Source organism: Hemicordylus capensis, chromosome 4 (assembly GCF_027244095.1).
Source record: "Hemicordylus capensis ecotype Gifberg chromosome 4, rHemCap1.1.pri, whole genome shotgun sequence".
Classification (NCBI taxonomy): Eukaryota; Metazoa; Chordata; class Lepidosauria; order Squamata; family Cordylidae; genus Hemicordylus; species Hemicordylus capensis.
The window spans coordinates 163484815-163508012 of NC_069660.1; the positions used below are offsets into that span (position 1 = coordinate 163484815).

Consider the following 23198-nt stretch of genomic DNA (forward strand, 5'->3'; position numbering starts at 1 on the left):
ACCTCTCTGAAGAAGAAGATGGGGAAGTGTGGGGGTGAGGGCAGAGCCCAACTTCAGTTTTTCTCCCAGGGTCCATAGCAATCTTGTGATATCCCTTCTTCATAGATATTATGGTCGAAAGGTGATATTGAGAGCCCAGCTAGACATCATGTTGGAGATCGATGGATGTATCCATGGGGATGATTTGGTTTGGGTCTGCATGAAGGGGGAGGGAGTTATAACCCTCTCCCTACATGCTGCAGTCTGATCTAAATTTGACCCAAACTGCTATGAAAAGATAAGAATAATTCCCTTACAAAGTTGTAACAATTACAAAAGGTTATTCAGAAGAAGCACTTTGAACCCTTGAAAGCACAATACAAATGCTAAGTGGTGGTGTTTTTGTTCTAGAGGGGGATAACAAACAGGCACAATAGTCCCATATTGTATCATGATTGCAGTGCTGCAAAACAGGGGGCCAACACTTCCCCCCACATTGTTTTCCCAGTTAAAATTACCCCAGCTGCTATTTATTTTATGTATGATACTTGTAAGGTTTTACCTGAGGGGAACAAATGGGAGCTTTGGGGGCCATTTTAGTCAGGAAAGCAGCATGGGGGGAAAGGTTAACCCCCTCTCCCAGCACTGCAGTTTCAGTCAGATTTGGGATCCTCATAGTTGCTATGTTATAGGAGATTCTAATCACGAATCTTCTGTGTCACATTTGACTGCTCCCAAACTTTGAAATCACTGACCACCATTTCAAATTGCGAGATCTGTGCTGGAAATTTGAATGCTGAAGTCCAAATGAAATCAAGTTCTTAAAAACCTAGGAAACAACTGCAAATTCTGAGGGTTTGTGGCAGCCTATAGGTGACCATGATGAAATTCCAGTCTAGTTTGGCACCTTATGCTACACATTTATTTTGTTGCCCTTAAAAGAACAATTATGTATGTTGTTTTGACATTTAATGAAGGTGAGAGAAACATTAGCAGCTGAAACGGGGCTGAGTGTCCGAGTTGTACAGGTCTGGTTCCAGAATCAAAGAGCTAAGGTAACAACCTTTTTCTTTAAACGTTACTACATTTGGACTCTGGGGTCTTTCTCTGGTGTTTAGATAAGAGGGGACAGATTAGGAATAGATAATGTGGTGGGCTGGAGTCTGGATATGAAACTTTTCCAGCCTACTTTGTTTGGACTGCCAATATAGTCAGGATGTAAGGGAGAGTGTTTATTATGCAGAAGGCCCTAGTCCCTACAGCTACCATGTTGCTTAAACATTCTAAATTTATATACCACCTAGAGCCTTTGAAGTCAGGCAGTAGATAAATAAAATAAATAAATAAATAGGAGTAATACCTTCACTGAGGTATGTGATGATGTGATTTATTATCACTAGTGTGGGAAAGAACCATGCCATTCATTCAGCCTACATGGTTTCATTTAACAGCTGTTCCTGGAGTGATGTAGGATCCTGCCACAAAAAGCAGCTACTATGCTGCTCCAGTAATGTTTTATGGCCTCACTAGCAGTTGTACTAGATGAAGAGGAGTCTCCTTCAGAGAGGAGACACATTTTGTGTTTTTGGAAATACTGGAAGGACACATCCACAAGGCAGCAACTCCAAAACCATTCTTACAGATTTGTGGCTGTTCAGAAATTATAAGTAGCTCTGCTTCTGACATTCAATGAGTGCATGTTGGAACATTCAGTGTTGTGCATGTCCACTGCAGCCAATGGAAATAGGCAAAAAAAGAATCACACTAATTCTGAAAATATGAATCTGCACATAGAAGGCTGCATTTCAAAAACCACATATAGAAATGCTTGAATGAGATTTAAAGTGTTTATGCTGGTATTTCATGTTTTAAGTTTTGAATGAATCTTCAAGGGCAATCCTGCCAAAGAAGCCCACCAGATAGCCGAGGTTAAGGGCTGAAGCCCTTGAATCACATAGTGCATTGTGGGATCTCCGGGAGCTGGGATGATGTGTCCCAGACCTCGCACTTTTGCACTCCCCGGGGAAGTGGAGAACCATCTGGGTGTAGACAGTCCTCGCCTGCCGCCCCACCTGGTTGTGAGAACAACCTAAAGCAATGGCAGATATGATGAGGAAAATTACTTGAAGAAGTCCCATTGAAATCAAAAGGACAAGTTAGGCATTGCCTAACCATTGAATTCAAACCCCTCTCCAGGAAGATGCTACATGTTACCAAAAATAGACACTCTATTTTGACAAAGTCAAAAACCCTCGGCATGCACCATTGTTTCGGGTAATAACATATGCACTGAAAAATTTCTCCATATATTGATTTAAAATTACAAAATATTGTACAAAATCTCCCATCATGTATTAAAGACGCCAATGATTTTTTAATAACGCAAAATCAGGTTTATGAACAGAAAATAGCAATTTGACAAGAATGCCATGCTTGTTACATTGGATGTTTCATCTCTTCACAATAATATATCACATAATGATGGCATCCTCAGTAGTTTCCTTAACAGAAATGCTGGTGATCCTCAGGTTATTTGTAATTCAGCCACGGTGTCCTCACTTGTAATAACGTCATATCCAATGAAAAAACACTACATACAGCTTCATGGTACTCACAGGTACTCACAGGGCCACCGACAGAACAGTTAGGATGTCTCTTCAGGATGCTGTGAAATGCTACTACCCCTTCCTCAGCATTATCCAGGATTGTGAAGTACAACAGCAGCATCAGGAGGAGTTTGGTATATTGGACCCTGTTAATCTTCTGTGGGGACATTATCGCAACTTAAGGAAACCGAAGAGGAAACATCAGCTTGTTCTAACCCTTCTTCCTCTTTTGGTAACAGATGAAGAAACTAGCAAGAAGACAGCAGCAGCAACAGCAAGATCAGCAAAGCACACAGAGGCTCACCTCCGGTAAGGCCTACCTTATAACCTTTTCTCTCTCTCCTGGGAACCATTTACCTCCCTCTGCCTCGGAACCCCAGTACCTATGGAGTTCTGAAAGTGGGAGGTAGATTCCCTTCCTTTGGAGGTGTCAGGCAAGAGGAGTGAAGAAACACTTTCCTAGCTCCACTCAAATTCAGATTCATCCTTTATCGTGCCAGAAGGCAAAACATATGAAGTAGGAGAGGGAACCGTCCATTTTTCTGTATATCCAAGGAAGAGAAAGAGGAAAGTACTGGAAATTCACTGCTCTATGTGGTTATTAAGGACTCATGAACCAAGTCATATGTTGAACTTGGCACCCTGGTTCCAAAGGAGTTCAGCTATATTTTGCTGATATGTAGATTTGGCTGCCTGTGGGATTTTAGGCAGTTCAAATATTTGGGTAGACTCTGATAGTCTGGCCTGATTGTGGAGCTGAGAAATGAGAAAATACATACAGGTGTAAGACTGTGTGGGTATGGCTATCCTGAACCCAAAACTTGGGGAGCTAAGAAAGAGTTTACATAGCCTAGGATGGTTCAGGAATTATATCAGACAAAAAGATCTATAGTATTACAGGTGGACCTCATTATCCTCAGGGGTTCCATTCCCGCATATTACTGCGGATAATGAAACCGCAGATAATGAGTCATTGAGTCTATGGGAACACAAGGGTTAGGTTACCAGACTCAGAAAAACCACACAAAAACCATTAGCGCGCACACACACCCCACACACAAATGGGTCAAAGTGCCCTACTGTTCTCCACTGGTCTCTTGGCATCCAGCAATGCCCACCAAATGCCCCAAATCACCCTTCCAAATCACAATTTTTTCCCAATCTCTCTCTCTGAAATGAGCCACAAAATGGCTCCCACAGACCAAATGGTAGCCAGAAATTACCTCCGTGGTAACTTCAGGCCCTCTAGGAACCGTGGATACGTGGGTTTTTAACCCTTTCATATCTATGGATAATGAAACAGGGTGTCAATTAGACACCTGTGAATATGTGAAACTACGGATATAGAATCCGCGTATAACAAGGTTCTCATGTATAGGTTATCTTTTATCATCATGATCTATGCCTTCCTGTTCTGTCTTATGCTGGTCTTGGACAGTAACAAAGATGATTGATTGACTGATTGATCGATTGATTGATTGATTGACAAAAAGATCTCAGAAAAGAAGGCAGACAAAAACCACTTATTGCTGGTAGATGACTGCAGGTATGATTGTGCACTCCCATGAAACTCACAATATGAATGCATACCTCAGGGCCAGTGAGACAGGCAGAGCTGAGAGGTCTTAATGTGTGTATGAGATGATGATGCTGGGAGGAGGGGTTTAGATTTCTTAGGCACTGGGATACACATTGGGGCAAGCAAAGCCTGTACAAAAGAGACAGGCTCCACTTGAACCTATGAACTAAGATGGAACCTGACTACTGGAACTTAAAATTAAAAAGGACGCAGAGCAGCTTTTAAAATGACACCCGGGGGATTGCCAACAGGAACTGGTGGCATCTGGTTCGGCAAGCAAAATCCCCTAAGGTGCGAGGGTGCAAACTTTTCATATAAACTAGAAGGGGACAGAGTAGAACCAGGAGTAGAGCAGATGGTAACACATGACAGCTGGTCAAAAAGGTCAAATGACAGTAAGAGAGATAGCACACGCCAACACCAGGTAAGAGACTCATCATATAGCTGTGGTGGCACAGCGGGGAAGCAGCTTGCCTAGGGAGCAAGAGGCTGAATCCCCTCTCGTGTGCTTCCCAGACTGTGCCGTGTGTGTGTGTGTGTATGTGTATTTATAGTCACCTATATCAGGCAGCAGCAACATAGGAAGGTGCCGGATGCTCACTTCAGTGACAACGGCAAAGGCATCATCTCATACTGCATGGGAGAAAGGCAATGATAAACCACTTCTGTATTCTACCAAGAAAACCACATGGCTCTGTGGTTGCCAGGAGCTGACACCGACTTGACGGTACAATCTATACCAATGCCAGAAGCCTCTGATTCAAGATGTGCGAGCTGGAGTGCTTGGATGCTAGATATAGTGGGCTTAACAGAAACCTTGTGGAATGATGAGAAGCGGTGAGACACTGTTATTCCTGGATACAAACTCTACAGAAAGGACAGGGAGGGGAGAATTTGGGGTGGAGTAACACTGTATATTTAAGAAGGGACATAATCCAACAAGCTAGAAAACTTAGGAGGACCGGAGTCCTCCAAAGAATAATTATGGGTGGCAATATGTGGACTCAAAGGAAATGTGTTGCTAGGGACATGCTATCACCCTTTGGATCAAAATGCTGAGAGTGACCTGGAGCTGGAGAATCAAATCAGAGAGGCGTCAAAGAGAGACAGAGCTGGAATAATGGGTGACTTTCAATTACCCTCACATAGATTGGGTACACTCACATTCAGGTAATGACAGAAAGGCCAAATTTCTAGAATACTAAATGACTGTGCCTTAGAACAGTTGGTCTAACCAACCAGAGAGAAGGCAACCTTGGACTTAATCCTGAGTGGTGCCCAGGACATGGTGCAAGATGTCAGATTTGTAAAACCATTGGAGGACAGTGACCATAGTTTGATCCAATTCAGCTTATATGCAAGTGGAGCATTGCCAAGGAAGACCAACACAGATGCATTGGACTTCAGAAGATGAAAATTCTCAAAAAGGAGAATGGTTAAAAAGAAAAGGAAAGTCAGGAGGGTCAAATCACTCCCGAAAGCATGGAACTTATTTTATTTATTTATTTAAAATATTTATACCCTGCCCCTCCAATACACTACTGCTCGGGGCGGCTCACAACAATAAAATAGATAAAATATACAATAAAAGTAATAAAATTAACCAAACTGAGTACACATGTTAAAAGTCAGGTTAAAAACCACAATTAGTATAAAGTTCAAATTAAAAAATATTTTAAAAGCTAAAAACTGAGAGTTATAAAAACTAAAGAACCTACCAGATATAACCAAAAATGGAGCATTAAAAAGCCTCAATAAAAAGGTGTGTTTTTAGTTGTTTTTTGAAAACACTGAGGGAGGGAGCATGGCGAAGCTCTTCAGGGAGGGTGTTTCAAAGCCAAGGGGCCAGAACCAAAAACGCGCTGTCTCTAGTCTCTGCCAACTGGATTTCTGTTAGTGGTGGGGCCATGAGCAGGGCTTGAAATGATGAATGGAGGGCCCTGGAAGATTCATATTGGCGAATGTGGTCTGACAGGTACCCCAGCCCCAAGCCATGTAGAGCTATTTAAAACCATAATAGAAGAAGCTCTGTTGGAATGTATACCAAGAAAGAGGAAAGGTACCAGGAGGATGCCAACATGGCTAACAAGTAAAGTCACAGAAGCTATAAAAGGGAAGAAGACTTCATTCAGAAAATAGAAGTCCTGCCCAAATGAAGAGAACAGAAAGGAGTATAAACTCTGGCAAAATAAATGCAAGGAGACAATAAGGGATGCAAAAAGAGAGTTTAAAGAGCATATAGTATCAGGGGGAATAAGAAAAACTTCTTTAAATATATCAGAAGCAGAAAACCTGCCAGGGAGGTGGTTGGACCCTGAAATGATGAAAGGGATTATTAAAGAGGATAAAGAGATTGAAGAGAAGCTGAATGAGTTCTTTGCATCTATCTTCACGGCTGAGGATACTGAACATACACCCACTCTGGAACTGAGCTTCTCTGGCTTGGAGGCTGAAGAATTGGGCCAGTTTGAGGTGATGAGAAAGGATGTTCTAAACTGTCTTTGAAAAACTAAAAAATAACATATGTCCAGGGTCAGATGGCATCCACACAAGAGTTCTGAAGGAACTCCAATATGAAATTGCTGACTTCCTAGCAAGAATATGTAACTTGTCCCTACAATCATGCTCTGTACCAGAGGACCGGAAAGTAGCTAATGTATCTCCCATTTTCAAAAAGGGATCCAGGGGGGATCCTGGAAATTAGAGGCTGGTTAATTTAACTTCTGTGCTGGGTAAATTGATGGAAAGCATATTTAAGGACAAAATTGTTAAACATATAGAAGAACAGGCCTTGCTGAAGGAGACCCAGCATGGCTTCTGCAAGGGCAGGATCTTGCCTCATGAACCTTTTGGAGTTCTTTGAGAGTGTCAACAGACATGTGGATAAAGGTGATCCGGTTGAAAGAATATACTTGGACTTCCAAAAAGCTTTTGATAAAGTTCCCCTCCCAAGGCTCTTGAGTAAACTTAGCAGTCATGGGATAAGGGGACAGGTTCATGTTGTTCAGAATTCTCTCTGGTAAGAGAAACCCTTTTTCATTATAGCAGAGTGCACAGAGGCACAACACAGCGGAATTTAGTCAGGCATGCGTGTATGCTGAGAGTAAAGTAACTTGGAGCCAGTTCATAGTTTCAAATCAATATAAATGATATTTATTGGAGAATCTAGATAGGAAAGTGAGGAGTTAGGATCTCTAATCTATCTAGCTAGCTGGATGCAGATGGATTCTGCATCTCTGCACACATGGTGCAGGGAGAGGAGCTTGCATGTTGCAAGGTAGAAGGAACAGGAAGAGAAGGAAAGGGAAGAGGAAGTGACAAGGCAGGCAGGAAGGAAGTGTCCCTAAGAGTAGCAATCTACATTCCAAAGGGATAGTGTCAGAGCAGTAGAGAAGGGATGACCAATGTCTTGACCCTCTAGCCCTCTGACTCACTAGTCTGTCCTCCACTGTCTTTGAGACAAGAGACAGCGCATAGTCCTTCACGTCCAACACATGTGTGGATTGGTAATTGGTTGAAGGACAGGAAACAGAGGCTAGGAATAAATGGACAGTGTTCACAACGGAGGAAAGTAAGAAGTGGAGTCCCTGGGGATCTGTACTGGGACAAGGGCTCTTTAACTTGTTCACAAATGATCTAGAATGTGGGGTAAGCAGTGAGGTGGCCAAATTTGCAGATGACACTAAACTATTTAGGGTAGTGATATCCAAAACAGATTGTGAGGAACTCCAAAAGGATCTATCCAAAATGGGTGAGTAAATGACAAATGCGGGTCAATGTAAGCAAGTGTCAAGTGATGCATATTGGGGCAAAAAAACCCAGCTTCACATATACACTGATGGGATCTGAACTGTTGGTGACTGACCAAAAAAAAAGATCTTGGGGTCATGGTGGACAGATTATTGAAAGTGTCGACCCAGTGTGTGGCAGCGTGAAAAAGGCAATTTCCATGTTAGTGATTATTAGGAAAGGAAGGGGACTGAAAATAAAAATGCTAATATTATAATGCCCTTATACAAATCTATGGTGCGGCCACATTTGGAGAACTGTGTACAGTTCTGGTCACCGTATCTTAAGAACATTGTAGAACTGGAAAAGGGGCAGAAGAGGCAACCAAAATGATCAGGGGCTTAGAGCATCTTCCTTATGAGGCAAAGATACAGCATCTGGGGCTTTTCAGTTTGAAAGAGAGGCGACTATGGGGAGATATGATAGAGGTGTATAAAATTATGCATGAAGTAGAGGGAATGGGCAGAGAGAAATTTTTCTCCCTCTCTCACAGCACTAGAAACAGGGGTCATCCCATGAAACTGAAGGCCAGGAAATTTAGGACCAATACAAATAAATACTTTCCCGCACAATATATTATTAATCTATGGAATTATCTGACATGGGATGTGATGATTGCCACTAGCTTGGATGGTTTTCAAAGGGGGTTGGACAAATTCATGGAGGACAGGTCTATCAATAGCAACTAGTCTGGTGGCTATAGGCCATCTCCAGTCTCAGAGGCAAGCTGCCTCTACATACCAGTTGCAGCAAGAGAGAGAGAGAGCATGCCGTCACCTCTTGCCTGTGGACTTCTCAGAGGCATCTGGTGGGCCACTGTGTGAAACAGGATGATGGGCCCTGGGCCTAAATCTGTAGGGCTGTTCTTATGCCTTTGGTTCTCCCATGTTTTCCAGCTCAGACAAACAGTGGCAGCAACACTGGCCTTGAGGGCATCATGAACTCATACACCACCTTGCCACCACCTCCACAACAAATGCTGGCGATTGATCAAAGTGTCTACAGCTCAGACCCCTTCCGGCAAGGGCTCACTCCACCACAGATGCCAGGGGACCACATGCACCCTTATGGTAAGGACTGAAGATCTGCATGTTGCAGAGTCCATGGGAATCAAAATTTAAATCTGTCTTCTTTCAAAACTCCCTTCTTTCTCTGTGGCCCATTACAATGTCTCATCTGGACCAAGTGGACAATACCAACTTGATGCAATGTCTCTTCTGGACCCTTAATAATACCAGCTTAGGATATCCATGAGTGTTCTATATCCTAAGCTGGTATTGTTAAGGATCCAGCAGAGACACTGCAATAAGTTGGTATTGTCCACTTGATCCAGCTGAGACATTGCAGTGGGCCGTAGAGAAAGAAGGGCGTTTTTGAAAGAAGACAGATTTAAATGTTGACTCCCATGGATTGGATGGGAGAACTCTGGGAAGCTGCACTGTAACTTTGGAATTCCCTTCCTCTAAGCTGGAGAATTTTCAAACATCCTTTAAGGCAATAATTGGTCTGGGCTTGGGCAGCTGGGCTTAAGCTAGCAGGGCTTGGGATTTTAAATACGTGTTCTGTTTTACCTATTTCGTTGATAGAATAGGTTATTTTATGTATGTTTATCCATTTGGAGCCCCCTGGGAGAGTGGGTAGGTTAAAATCCTAATGGCAGAATTCAGAAGGAGGTTCTCCGATTCAGGCCTCATGTAAGTGAATGGAAGTGGCGCACAAGCACTACTGTGCTCTTGCCCAGCTCCCATTCTTTTTCAGTGGGGCATGTGTCAGAGGAGGGCTTCCTGCTGAATTGGGCCTTCATTGAACAAACCCTTTTCTTCATCTGCCCTGAAGGTGCCGAGCCCCTTTTCCATGAGATGGATAGTGATGACACCTCCCTCAGCAACCTGGGTGATTGTTTCTTAGCAACCACAGAATCTGGGCCCCTGCAATCAAGAGTGGGAAACCCCATTGACCACCTGTACTCAATGCAGAGTTCCTACTTCACGTCTTGAGGCTCTAGACCGTCCCAGTGCTGGGCTCACTACAAGCATCAAGTAGAGAGAAGAAGGGGAAAGGACATACAGCTTGAAAACTACAATTACACTTGATTATTTCCATATGAATCATAATATAACATGTGAAGAACAGATATTATTTTATGTACTTGGAAAGTCCCAAATTCTTTTCCAATTTGAAAACAATGGAAGCCAAAAACATTTGTGAAGAATATTTCAAAACTTTGTTCTCCATTTGCTAACCAATTTATAGAACCGGCTACAAATATTTGGGTTTAAATTTTTGAAATGTGAAGGAATACATGAAAGAAACAAAATCCCATTTTTTCTTATGTTTAATTTAAGACTCTTCAATGAAAGTTGCAAAAAGCCGTGTTTTAGGTTTAGGCTAGGTCTGCAACAAATCATTTTCAACTTTTGGGTTAAAATGAATGATTTTGAGGGGTGGAATGGAAATTTCTCTCCCAAAATACTTGGACATCTAAAATATTCATCTTTTTGCTGTCCAGTTTGGCACTGTGGTTTCTGCTGGTTGCTGCTGCTTTGACATAATTTTTCCCTTGGTTGTCACTTCTTTCTCCTCCTTCTGCTAGTCGTATGCATGATCCTACCCAATCAGGGTTCATATGGTGAACAGGATGAACAGTACCACTACATCCATTTGGTTTGGCAATGTGATAATTTCACTGAGGGCAAGTGAGAATGAGGGCAATTTAAACAAATAAGTAAATGTTTATATGAGTGACAAAAAGTAGTTCAACAAAGGAGGCAAAACAAAACACCCAAACCCAATTTGTAGTTTGAGCTACTTCATGTTTAGACTGCTTCATGGAATTATAGAAAACTGGAAGCTCTTTATTGTATGAGGTGCCTGACAAAAAGCAGGAGTGTGTGTGTGTGTGTGTGTGTGTGTGTGTGTGAGAGAGAGAGAGAGAGAGAGAGAGAGAGAGGGAATTGGTGTGCATGCAGGGGTGTATGCTTGTCAATACACAGCACAGACACACCTAATATTGTATCAGGTTTCTTCCTAATTACAGAAAAGTACTGTACAGCAAAAATAACTTTATTTTTTGTGTAAACCATATTTAAGGAATTGCTCGATGCACTTAAGTTATGGAATGAAATAACTGATTTTTATAAAATGTCACGTTTGGTTTGCAAGGACTGAATAGCAGGGAAGATAATACTCTCAACTGGAGGCAATTTGATGCTTTCAATTTCCTCATTTGTTTCAAATGGAAATCCATATCTGGAAATATCAGGATAACCTATGATCCCTTATACATATAGTCTAGTAACTCCATTGCAGTTAAGGAGAGCTCTGCTATTGATTTCAGTGGGGTTTGGAATTTGCACCCATTGTTAGCTCTGTGAGGGAGAATTACCAGCAAGGGAAAGATAGTCAGGTCTTACCATGATCAGCAAAGATGTTGGCCTTATAAATGCAATAGGAGCTGTGCTTCTAAATGGATGCATCCTTCAAAGAAATCGTAGGGCTGCCTTTGAAGTTGCTAGTCAGGCTCCAGAACATATGTACAATATGGATTTCATGGCCTGTGGAGAGCTTGAGAGTTCCACTATTAATATTCACAAAAGGCTACCTCTGACATTAGACTACTATTGAGCTGAACAGTTGTCTTCTTCCGGAGACCATAACTTCCTTTGCTGCTGCTCATAATGCAGCGAAAAACAGGATGGATGGATATGCAAAAGCCAAGCAGCATTTGGGAGCCTGGCAAAAGAATTGTTCTGCACAAGTAATCCAAAATCCACTGCAGCTAAAGGAAGGATTCACAATGAACTCTGTAGGCTTTGGGCCAGACCCTTCATATGAAGACAGAAGATGCTAGACATGCTCACTCATCTGCTTCCTGACTGATGGAGTCTGCCACTAACCAAAACCTACTATGAATCTCAGCGGGCTACCTATTTCTCTTTCAAGCTCCGAAATTGCCATTTTCCATCCGATCCAAAGTAGCTGTACCTTAAAAGGACTAACTGTGGGGAGGAGCCAGGTAGGTTCAGGTTCCTCAAGTGTAGAGCTCCAGTAATCCAGCTGCCTGCCTTTCTTCCCTGTCTGTGGACATGACTCTGGGCACTTGGGCAGACAGAGGAGGAGAACTGGCAGCTGGACTGTTGCAGCCAGGATCAGACTGCAGCCTTGGGCAAAGGATCTGCGCACCAGCCTTGGACATGGTGGATCTGACACTTCTGCTGGTTTGCTGCTTCTGGCATCTGCCTCACCAGCTGCACTGTTAGCAGGCCTAGTCTTCTGCTGTTCCTCCTCTCCTAAGCCCGCAGACATGGAGAGGCAGGAGGTGTGAACGCCTTCCTCACACTTCCTGCCACTCCATGTGCCACCTCCGGCCTTCTCAAATGATAGGGAAAGTGGGACTCAGAGAGAGGAGGAGAGAGGGGGGCAGCTGCCAGATAAAGGGTGCGTGGGGGGTTGTTAGGGGGTTCAGGGGGGCAGGAAGTCATACAGGGCTATGGAAGGTTGCGGGGGCTTTCAAGCATGCATGGCATGTGGGAAGGGTTGGGGAGGCTTGTGAGGTCTCGCGAAGTATCGGATGGTCTTCCAAGATCTTTCAGGAGGGCGTTTTGAAGCACAGCAAAGGCTTTGGACACAGGGATTTACTCTGTGTGTGTGTGTGTGTGTGTGTGTGTGTGTGAGCTCCCCAATCCATCTCAGGCCCTCATTGCAGCGCCACAGCAGAGAACCTGAGAAGGTAAATCAACCATTCTCTCTGGAAGGGGAAGAACAGACTTATTCTCTCTCCAAAATACATTTGTGATATATTTATGTATCATAAAATACATTTATGATAGAGAGCAAATTTAAGGCTGGAAATAGGCAATATTTTGCTCAGACTGAGTTGGAAGTGGTTTGAAAGAGGGACTGCTGCTCATGGTATATGCCCCTGCTAACTGGGCAAAGAGGCACTGTTTTAACTTTATTTAGCAAGAGGAGAGCAACTGGCCCTATCCACCCCCAGCACAGTACCTCCAATGACTGTTGCTGGTGTCTGTCTTATGTTTCTTTTTAGATTGTGAGCCCTTTGGGGACTGGAAACCATTTTATTTATTTATTATTTCTCTCTGTAAACCACTTTGGAAACTTTTGTTGAAAAGCAGTATATACATATTTGTTGGTTGATTGGTTGGTATATGTATTCATCCCACTCTTGCCTCTATTATGAAATAGATGTTGCAGGTTTTAGTACGTTCTGAAAACCAGTGTGATTGAAGTAAATAGTAGGACAAAAGACAAGTGTGTGTCTTCAGTGGGAGGGGAAGCCTCCCTCAAACTGCTTTCAGTGCTCTTACAAACCATGACTGCTCTCAGCCCAAAAAAAGTGGTTCACAAGATTCCAATCAGTCATGCGGTGCCATGATGGGTTTTGTAAAAATTGCTTTTTCAAAAGACTTAGGCCAATAGTGTTAGTTCTGTCAGTGGCTATCAGCCATTGTGATTGAAATGCAGCCTCCATTTTTAGAGCTGAAACCTCTAGGAGTAGTAAACTAGAGGCTACTACTACTGATAGAACTCTGTTATGCCCTTTCAAAAATCCCAAAACAGCTGTCCCTTCCTTGCCAGTGGACAGTTGGTCTGCTCAGGAATAACTCAGGAATGAGGTAGGGATATAAGGGCCTCCAGGATGGCTGCATATAAGCTGATGGGTTATATCAGGAGTGTAAGTGGAAGGGGAGATCTAACATGGATTCAGTTTTTAAGGTGATTGTTGCAGCTCTCATATAATAAGCTGGTCATTCTGAAAATGACTATCTTGGATAGATCCTATTCACTGTGTGCAAATGGTATCAAGTGGGAGAGCATGTGATAAAATTATTATTTTCTATAATGACAAAGTAAATTTGTCTCACTTTCTATCCAGTGTTATGGGGCACAGTCCTGCTGACCTTGCATGTACAGTGTATGGAGCTGCCCCATAGAAACTGGTATAGCTCTCCCCATCCACACTAGATTGCCTCTGCGTCAGCCATGCAGCTTTCCACACCTCTCCTGGGAGCATCTAACACAGGGGTAGGCAATGTGTCTCTCTCCATATTTTGCCGAACTGTGACTCCTATCACCGCCAGCCACAATTTATTACAGCTGGGGATGATGGGGGTTGTAGTTCAGCAACATCTAGAGTGCCACACATTGCCTACTCCTGTGCTAGATGCTCACAGGAGAGATATGGAAAGCTGCATGCCTGGTGAAGAGGCTGTCTGTTGAGGATGTATAGAAGCTCTACCAGCTCCGATCTAGCAGCTAGTTCTTTTCTAGAGCCCAGTGTGCAGGCTGTTCCTGGCAAATAAAGGCAAGAGCCTCATACTGGCCCTTGAGGAAGAATGAGATGCTAGATGCTCCTCCGAAAGATGTAGAAATTATCCGCTTGGCATGTTCAGGCCTGGGCACTCTACTAGACAGGCAGCAATGACCCTGTAAGGGAGTAGAATTCAAATATGAATATGATGAATATTTATATATCGCTTTTGAACAGAAGTTCCCAGTGCAGTTTACATAAACAATCAAATAAATAAAATGGCTCGGTGTTGTCGACTCCTAGCGATCACATTCCATGTGATTTTCTTGGTTGAATACAGGAGTGGTTTCCCAGTGCCTCCTCCCACCTCCCTATATCGCTGCTGCCCAATATAGGTGACTACAAATGTATTTACTAGGCACAGTCTGGGAAGCACAACGGCAGGGATTTGAACTAACAGCCTCTTGCACTCTAGGCGTGCTGCTTCCCCGCTGCACCACCATTTTAAATCCCCATTTTAAAAAGGTGCCTCTTTGCTCAGTTAGCAGGGGAAGTAGCAGGTTAGCAGAGGCCTATGCTAGCTTCTATGAGATGGTATCACTCACTGCTCTACCCTGCAGGGCCAGCAGGACTACATTCCTAATGAGGGGAAATTATTGCGGATGTCATGAAAATATTCACCAGAACTCTACTCTTGTTCACTTGTGGCAATGTTTTGAAATCATGCAGAATAAGTCTACAAGCCAAGTCAGAATTGCATGGATTGCCTCTTCCCTTGCAAAAACAAACCAAAAACAAAAGAAAACAAAAATCAATATATGGTACTCTCTCAGAACTCTGGAAATTTTTCTTCCCTTTAAGGGCTCTGCTGACGTTAGCACAGACTCGGTCTCATCATCCCCTACTATAGTTTTGTGTTGTATAATATAATATTGCGCTCTTTATTAATAAATTATGTAAAGTCAAAAATGTGAATGGAAAGTAGCTGTAATGCTGTAGGTTTTGGACATGCCAAACACCATACACCGAATGTGACGGAATGTGACAAATTTAAATGGACACATAAATGGAAATGAGATTATGAGATTAAACAGGGGGGAAATCTGCAAAATGATCCAATGTGAGAGTTTCTTGAAGAGCTGATGTAGAACAGTGGCCAAGGGTATGTGCCAAGAAGTCCCAGTTCAAAGCTCACAGCATCCACGAACCCACTTTAGACAAAGCACTATCCCCAGCTCCAGCTTGCCTTACAGAGATTTGAGCAATATAAGATATCCAGAAAATACCAGCCATGCTTAATTTGTAAAACGAAGGCTGCCGGGCCTCAAAACTGCCTGGAAGCACTAGGGGCTGACACATATGCCCAGATCACAAATCCTGGCTGTGGGTGAGACAAATGAAGGGACAAGGGCATTTTACACATGGCCAGAGTCACACCTCTCCAGCAAGCTTGCTATAGGGGAAAAGAAAGTGAAAGCTGTGATATAAGAAACAGGAATCCCCCCCAGCCCCACTAATGAGGCTCAGTACCTCAGACAGCAAATTAGGGGGTGGGGGTTGAGGTGACAGTGTGCACCATCATCTACACTGTGGCAGGACTTACTGCACCTTCCCACCTTGAGCCCTGGGTGCTGACCACCCCCTCTGCAGCTGCCCCTGCTGTCCATAGTGGCAGCCTTTATGCTTGGCAGCAGAAGAGTAAATAACATGTGTCTGCTTCTCCTTGTCCCACCCTTCCTTTTCAAAGGCAAAGTGGGATGTTGAGAGGCAAGTGGCTTGCCGCCCCCCCCCCCCGGTTGTCCGGCCAGACCTTTTGAGAAGGAAAGGGTAGCCGGGGACAGAGCAGCAGGAAGTGTGGGAACTCCACACACTTCCTGTCACTTCACCTCCCACTCTCTGACAATGAGGGGCAAGCTGCTTGCCCCTGACATCCTACCTTGCCTTTTGAGAAAGCAGAGAGCAGGTGGGGGGTGGAGCAGCAGGAAGTATGGGTACTCTATACTTCCTGACATTCTCTTCCCTTTGCCTTCCTAGAAGGCAGAATGAGACCAGAATCTTACCTGCTACCACCAGGTAAGAGAAGTTTGGGATGGGAGGATTGGCACACAGAGCACTCAGCGCACTGTGAAGCTGGGTGGGGGAATGGAAGATGGGGTGGCGATCAGGGTGAGGAGATGGAGGGAGAAGATAGTTTGGTGGGGCTTTCTGGGGTGTGTATGTGTGTGACTCGTGAAACCACCCCAGGTGCTGAGCGGTCTTGAAATGGGCCTGAATCCTCTTGGTATTGAAAACCTCTTTTGGAACTAAGGCCAGGCTTATACTGAGTCCTGATCTGAAGAGTGAAGCAATGGGCAGGAAATTGGTGAAGCCTGTGAGGTCATTCACACAAGCAAAAATTGTGTCCTGCCCAGGTTTGGGAGCTGTGTGTGCTCCCAATTTTCAGTTGTGTGGGTGCAACAACTAGGTAGGAGGAGGGAGGAGTGACTGTGTGGAAGCAAGGAAGGAGGAAAAGCGACCCAGGTTTTCCGCCTACCGTGCTTCCACACAATCACTTCTCCATCCTCCTAGTTGTTTGCACCCCCACAAGTGAAAATTGAGAGCACATACAGCTCCCAAACCTGGGCAGGATACAGTTTTCACTTGTGTGAATGACCTCTGTAAATCCAACCAGGAGGAAGAAGACATTCTGTCCACTTCCATTCAAATTACAATTGTTCAGAAAAGAAACATGTCCCTTTTTTCCTATTGGATTTCTTATGAGCCAATAGGACTCTTTCTGCTGCCTCTGTTGACAGGAGGTTGTAGCACTTTGAACCAATATAAAGAACTTGAAGAGTATTTTTACACAGGGCTCTTAGAGGATAACCATATGTGACATACTGATGCATGTAACAGGGTCTCAGTGCTTTTAAAAAATTATTATTTTTTTCAAGCAAAGTTGCACAGGGAGAAGGGACTTTTGAGTGCTTAATCCTTCCCTTCCCCCACTTCCCCATTCCAAATTGCCCCCCATCTTTGCTAAAGAGAAGTGTCACAGGTAGGGTTGTGCATTTTGTGTTTTTTTCTGTTTTGTTTTTGGCCTGAATCCAAAACACCCCAATTTTGTTCTTTGTTCGAAATTGCAAAATCCGAATCCAAAACATTTTGGATTTTAAAAAATGGTCCCAGGGAAAAACTAGTGGGTGGGGGTGGTAGTTCCCAATGGGTGGAAACTACCACCCAAATTTCAGAAGAATTGGGCAAAGAGCTGATTTTTGGTGAATTTTTGAAGTATAGGATTTTTCCCACAGGGAAGAACGGAGGTTTCAACAAAAGTATAGCTTCATGTTGGAAGGAAAGGGGTGGCCCAGAGCAGAGTAGGGTGGGTGGTAGTGCCCAGTGGGGGCAAAGAAACTGCCAGAATTATTTCAAAGGAATTGGGCAGAGGGCTGATTTTGAAAGATTTAATGGAGTTTACACATCTTTCAAGTTCTTCCCCATAGGGAATGATGGAGGGTTCAGCAGCCCCATAACTGCACTTGGGGGGCACCGGGGTGGCCCAGAGCGAGTGATGGTGTAGAGCACATAGGGTGCCAACCACCCCCATGGGTTGCTAACCCATGGGGTACTGGGTTCTGTTGTTTCTGAGATGTTTTGAGTGTAGATTCAGATTCTCTGGTAGCATGTGAGAGTGGATTCATGGTTTGTCATTGAAAATCTCATATGCTACCAGAGAATCTATGCTCAGAACACCTCAGAAACAACAGAACCCAGCAACCCATGGAGGTGGTTGGCACCCTATGTGCACTACACCACCACTCGCTCCCAGCCACCCCAGTGCCCCCCAGGTGGAGTTATGGGTCTGCTAAAACCTCCATTATTCCGGGGGGGGGGACCTTAAAGAAGTGTAAACTTCCAACAATTCCTAAGAAATCAGCCCTTTGCCCTATTCCTTTGGAATCTGGGTGGTGGCAGGCACCCCTTGGGGCACTGCCACCCAACCCACTGTTTTGCCGCTCAGGTCCCCTTTCTGCCCCAAATCTGCCCCAAAGACATGTCAACTTCAGAAATTCTTTAAAAATCAGCCCTTTTCCCAATTCCTTTGGAATCTGGGTGGCAGCAGGCACCCATTGGGGCACTACTACCTGAACCACTCTTCTGCCCCCAAAGCCCCCTTTCTGCCCCGAATCCACCCCAAATAACATCAACATCACACATCAACAACAGCAGAGCTTTGGGGAAAATCAGGCAGATTTCCAAAGGTCATGCACATCCACATCACCCCCCACCCGAAATGCAATTGATCTACACACAACAGTGTGAAACAACAACAATGAAATGCACACTGCCCCACTGACCAGTGAGGGTGAATGCACACTGCCCCACTAGCCAATGAGGGTAAAATTTACCCTTAAATTTGCTTAAAAGGAATAAGGAGGCAATTGCCAGCAGATCAGCCCATGCTTTCGCTGGCCAATCTGCGGGCTGGAAGGGCTGGAAATTCAAACAGATGTCAAAACTCAAAATGGAGACTGAAGGAGAAAGACTTTTTGCGATTGCAAAATGGAGTTCCAAAACAGCCGAAACATTTTGTATCTGAAACAGGGACGTTTTGTTTTGGCTACAAAATTTTCTGTTTTGAGCATTGGGTGTTTTGTTTTGGCTACAAATCAGCCGAAATGGCATGTTTTGTGCACAAAACGTTTTGCATCCAAAACGAAACACACATCCCTAGTCACAGGGTCTGAATGACAATAGAGGTGAATGACTTTGGCAAAAGAATTCTTCACAGAAGACACTATTTACTAATGTTACAACCAGAAAAGTCCACCCAAGACATTTACCCACCTACAGCAAAGGAAATGCCCCAGTGGGCACCAATCCTGATCCAAGTAGGGTGATTTCAGCAACTGGATCAGACAGCCTACTTCAGCCACAAACTCCACACCTCCAAGCATACTGGCGTGCAGGTGAAAGTGTGGAATAGTCCTTTAGCAAAAGGTCACAATTTGCAATGTTCTATCAGTAGCTTGCAATGGTAGGAACATGTGGTCTTCTCAGCACTGTCAGACAAAATAAGCAATAGCAGCAAGATCCATAAACAACTTATCCCCCTCCTATTAGAGACTAAATACAGAACATGAGCATCAGCTGGTCACTTCTGTCATATACCAACTCAGAAGTTACAGAACAGAGAGTAGTCAACCTACCTACACAGCTAGCTGTTCTCCTGACACTATGAATATACTGCTCATTCCCCACTCCCTTTCCAGGGGGAAATTAGTGGCTGACATTATGCCTGCAGTGGAACATAACATTTGAGCAGTTGTGCAGACAGAATTTTGTGCAACAGTGTTCTCTGTCATGCAGCTGCGGGTTCACTACAGGGTTCACTGTCATGCAACTGCATTTGGGCAATTTTTGCACTTGCACAACTGCACATTTACACAACTGCATGAATGTTACATCAAACCACATATGTGATGCTGCACAGTATGTCAGCCATTATTATTATTTGTGTGTATCTGTGTGTGTGTATACACATACCTCTTTTCAACAAAAAATGTTCTCAAAGCTGCTCATAGCAAAAGGAATGGTTTCCTGTCCCCAAAGGGGCTCATGATCCAGCATAGCATAGTGGTTAGAGTGTTGGACTAGGACTGGGAAGACCCGAGTTCAAATGCCAATTCAACCATGAAACTCACTGGGTGACTCTAGGCTAGTCATACTGTATATCTCTCTGCCTAACCTAACTCACAGTGTTGTTGTGAGGATAAAAATAACCATGTATACCACTCTGAGCTCCTCAGAGGAAGAGCAGATATAATTGTAAATAAATGAATGAATGATATGAAAAAAGGAAGCACAAGGGAGATGCCAGCAAAAGCCTTTGGAGAGATGCTGTGCTGGGTTGAATAGTGACAGTTGTTTTCCCTCTGCTGAGTGTAAGAGAATTACTTCTTTAAAAGGTACTTCTTTGCTCAGTTTAAGAGAAGTCATGGTCTTCTATCAAATGATTTTTTGTACTAATACAGAGACAGATTTGGTTCACATGTAGCACCATATATATAGGGTATACAACCCCTAAACTTGCAATAGGATCTTATCTCTGTACTGCTATCCACGGACGTAGCTAGGGGAGAGAGGGTCCTTGTTCACCCCTCTCCCTGGAGGCTTCTCAGAGTGAAGGAGATTATGAAGAAAATAGGGAGGGGTGGAGTGGGGGGGGCTCTGGAGCGAGGGGTGTGTGTGTGTATCTTGGGTTCTTTGAACCCATCCGCTCAATTATAGCTACACTCCTGCTGCTGCTAACCTCAAACTGAAAAGAGAAATAGAATTCTACATAACACTATAATTTTCAGGCTACTGGTGAAAGCCATTAGGGCTGTGTGAAGCTTTGGAGACTGAATTGGATCAAAATTAACTCAGTTTGATACAACACGATATGACTGAAATTGAAGCACCATCTGTTTTGTGGTCTTATGGTCACATCAGGTCAAATCGGATCTACTTTGGCCTGCTTCAATTTTGATCTATTTCAGCAATCTGAATTTCCATGACCTCTGTACTTACTGGTCAAGCAAGAGGCGGGAGACAGGAAAGCCTTTAAGCTTATTTTTTTTCTCCTAGCAGCAAGGGCGTAGCAGCTCCAGTTGCTTCACTTTTAAAAGACTTCAAGGAGAGCCCCCCCCCCACTCACTCCCTGTAGTCTTGGAAAAGAGGCAGGGTCTCTTTGGAACTGTAGTCTTTTCAGAGGCTGCTGCAATGGCTATAATCCCTGAAAAGACTAGTTTCCAAGCGGCCTTAAGCTTTTCCCAGGACTTAAGGAGGACAAAAAATTACTCTGCTAGAAGTCATTTTGAAAGCAAAACTGCTGCAACAACTTCCTTTGCCAAAACCTAAATTCTGATTCAAAGCAACTCCAAATCAGGTTAAATAGAATTAGACCAGTTATCCAAAGCAAATCAGGGACCTTTCTAAAGCACCGTGATGGATACAGAATTGAATTGGTGCTTTGCAATATGTCCTGAACAGAATGACCTGAATATTACCTGAGCTTGCTTTGGCAGTAATAGGCAGTCTTCTACAACATGTTTTAAACCAATTATAATGCTGCCATATGTCTGTCTTTGTCCATCCAGCACCTTCCCTGACCATTGTACCCTCCCCAGAGCTTATCCACTGTGATCCCTTGATATTCCTCAAAAACTAATGTCTGCATTATAAGTTTTTTCAGGAAGCAGAGGAGACCCCAAAGCCTTGCCCTGATGCGTAAGTGGGACTAGTTGCCATGCCCCCTGAAATTCCAGGTTTCACTCAGATTTTAAACATCTCACCTGGATTTCAGCTTTTTTTTTTAAAGCTAAGCTCTAGCCCTTGTAGAAGCAGAGTTATGGAGCAAAACGTGTAATCACTATTCTGCTCAAAAAAAATATTTTCAAGCCAACTTACATAATATGCAAATTAGGCACCCAGATTTGGAAAGCCAGAATATTGAAATCCTAGACTGTGTTGATTAGGCAAGCAGGAATGCTCTCTTTAAAATGGTAATAAAGTGTTCCTGTCAGTATGAGAACCCAAGGACTCATTTTTCAGATGTTGATCAGCAGTACCCACAAGACAGCAAATGATATTTTTCAGGAAAGCTCAGGACTTTCCACATGTTCCATGTGAATCTGGAAATATAGCCCCTTAAATAGGTGCTCTGTAAATAAGCATGCTCTTCTGTGATCATGTGCTGTAGTTTACCCCACAAAGGGATATCTTGCATATGTGTATATGAGAAGGGGTGTCTCTGCAGACACCTAAACATTGATGCTACTCCAGCCAAGGACAAGGAAGGGGAGGGGGGAGGGTCTGACCTTCCTGTGTCAGGTGTAACATTGAATAAACAAAGCCTCTGTTATTCCTAGAAGCTGTGCGATGGCCAACAAGAGATCAGCTGAGATTGCCTTTCAGGTAAGGATACTGATTAGATGCTATTGATAGGCAGAAACAAGCTTGCTCTGACTGATATTATGTTAATTAAGATGCTTCCAGGAAAAGAGATTTTATGCAGCATCTTGGCAAAAAGCTGAAGAGAATGAACCTGGAAACAAAGACTGAGCTGTAGTGTATCTTTGAGATGGACTTAGGTTAGGATAATTAATCATGAAAAGAGTCAGAAGGACAGAAGTGATATGAAGAAGAGCTTCCCAAACATTCCATTTTCAAGCCTTCCCTTAGAAGTTTTAGCCCCTAGAAATGGAACCCTGGGACTTCAAGCAGTTTTCTGCCCTGGCAGGCAGGACCTATTCCGATTCCTTGTTTTACTAACAGAGAAATGCCTGCCCTCTCTATTAACACCTGGGCATCTAATAAACAGAGAAGGCAATGTTCTGCATCTGGTGGAGTGGTTCCCATACACCCGCTGGTTATCTTATTCAAAAGATTTATTATAATTCCCTATTTTGCCTGGTGGGCAAAGGATAATACAATTTATTTCTTTGTTTATATTTTAATACCGCCTTTCATCCTAAGACACCAGGTGGTTAATAAGATAAAAACAATAATAAAAGTTCAATAAAAGCAAGCTCAAAATAAAACAAACACAACTACAACCTAAAAGGAGAGCTGGGGAGCATTCATTGGTCAAAAGTCTGGATAAAAAGGGCAGCCTTCCATTTCCTCAGAAAGGCTAGGAAAGAGGGAACCATGTGGATCTCAACCACGAGTGAGTTCCACAGCCGGGGGGTAATCACTGAGAAACTCTGTCCCACGTGTTCACTTTTCACGCTTTTGCTTTCAGTAAGGTATATTCATTCAGATGAGGTCAACAATATTCAGCTTCAGCCTCCCTTAGCCAAAAGAAACTCTGAAGTTGATACTTGTTCAATAGCCTGATGGTAACAGAGTGAGGGGGGCAGTGGAGTAACCATAATGAGAGAACAGCACTTGCATCCTTGCTGCTTTACTTGGGTGCTTGGAGGCAAGTCTCTCCTTGGGAGGACTTTGT

The 23198-nt window shown here is 43.6% G+C and overlaps 1 protein-coding gene across 1 annotated transcript in view; it reads left to right on the top strand.

The window, feature by feature from the left end:
• LMX1A (LIM homeobox transcription factor 1 alpha) overlaps window positions 1-10649 on the top strand; it is a 91246-nt gene extending 80597 nt beyond the window's left edge. Inside the window, exons 5-8 of the mRNA XM_053248407.1 lie at window positions 957-1034; window positions 2825-2894; window positions 8850-9023; window positions 9790-10649. Of these exons, the coding sequence (XP_053104382.1) occupies window positions 957-1034; window positions 2825-2894; window positions 8850-9023; window positions 9790-9950 (483 nt within the window). The 3' untranslated portion in view covers window positions 9951-10649. The remainder of the gene's footprint in view (window positions 1-956; window positions 1035-2824; window positions 2895-8849; window positions 9024-9789) is intronic.
• Window positions 10650-23198: the final 12549 nt, after the last annotated feature.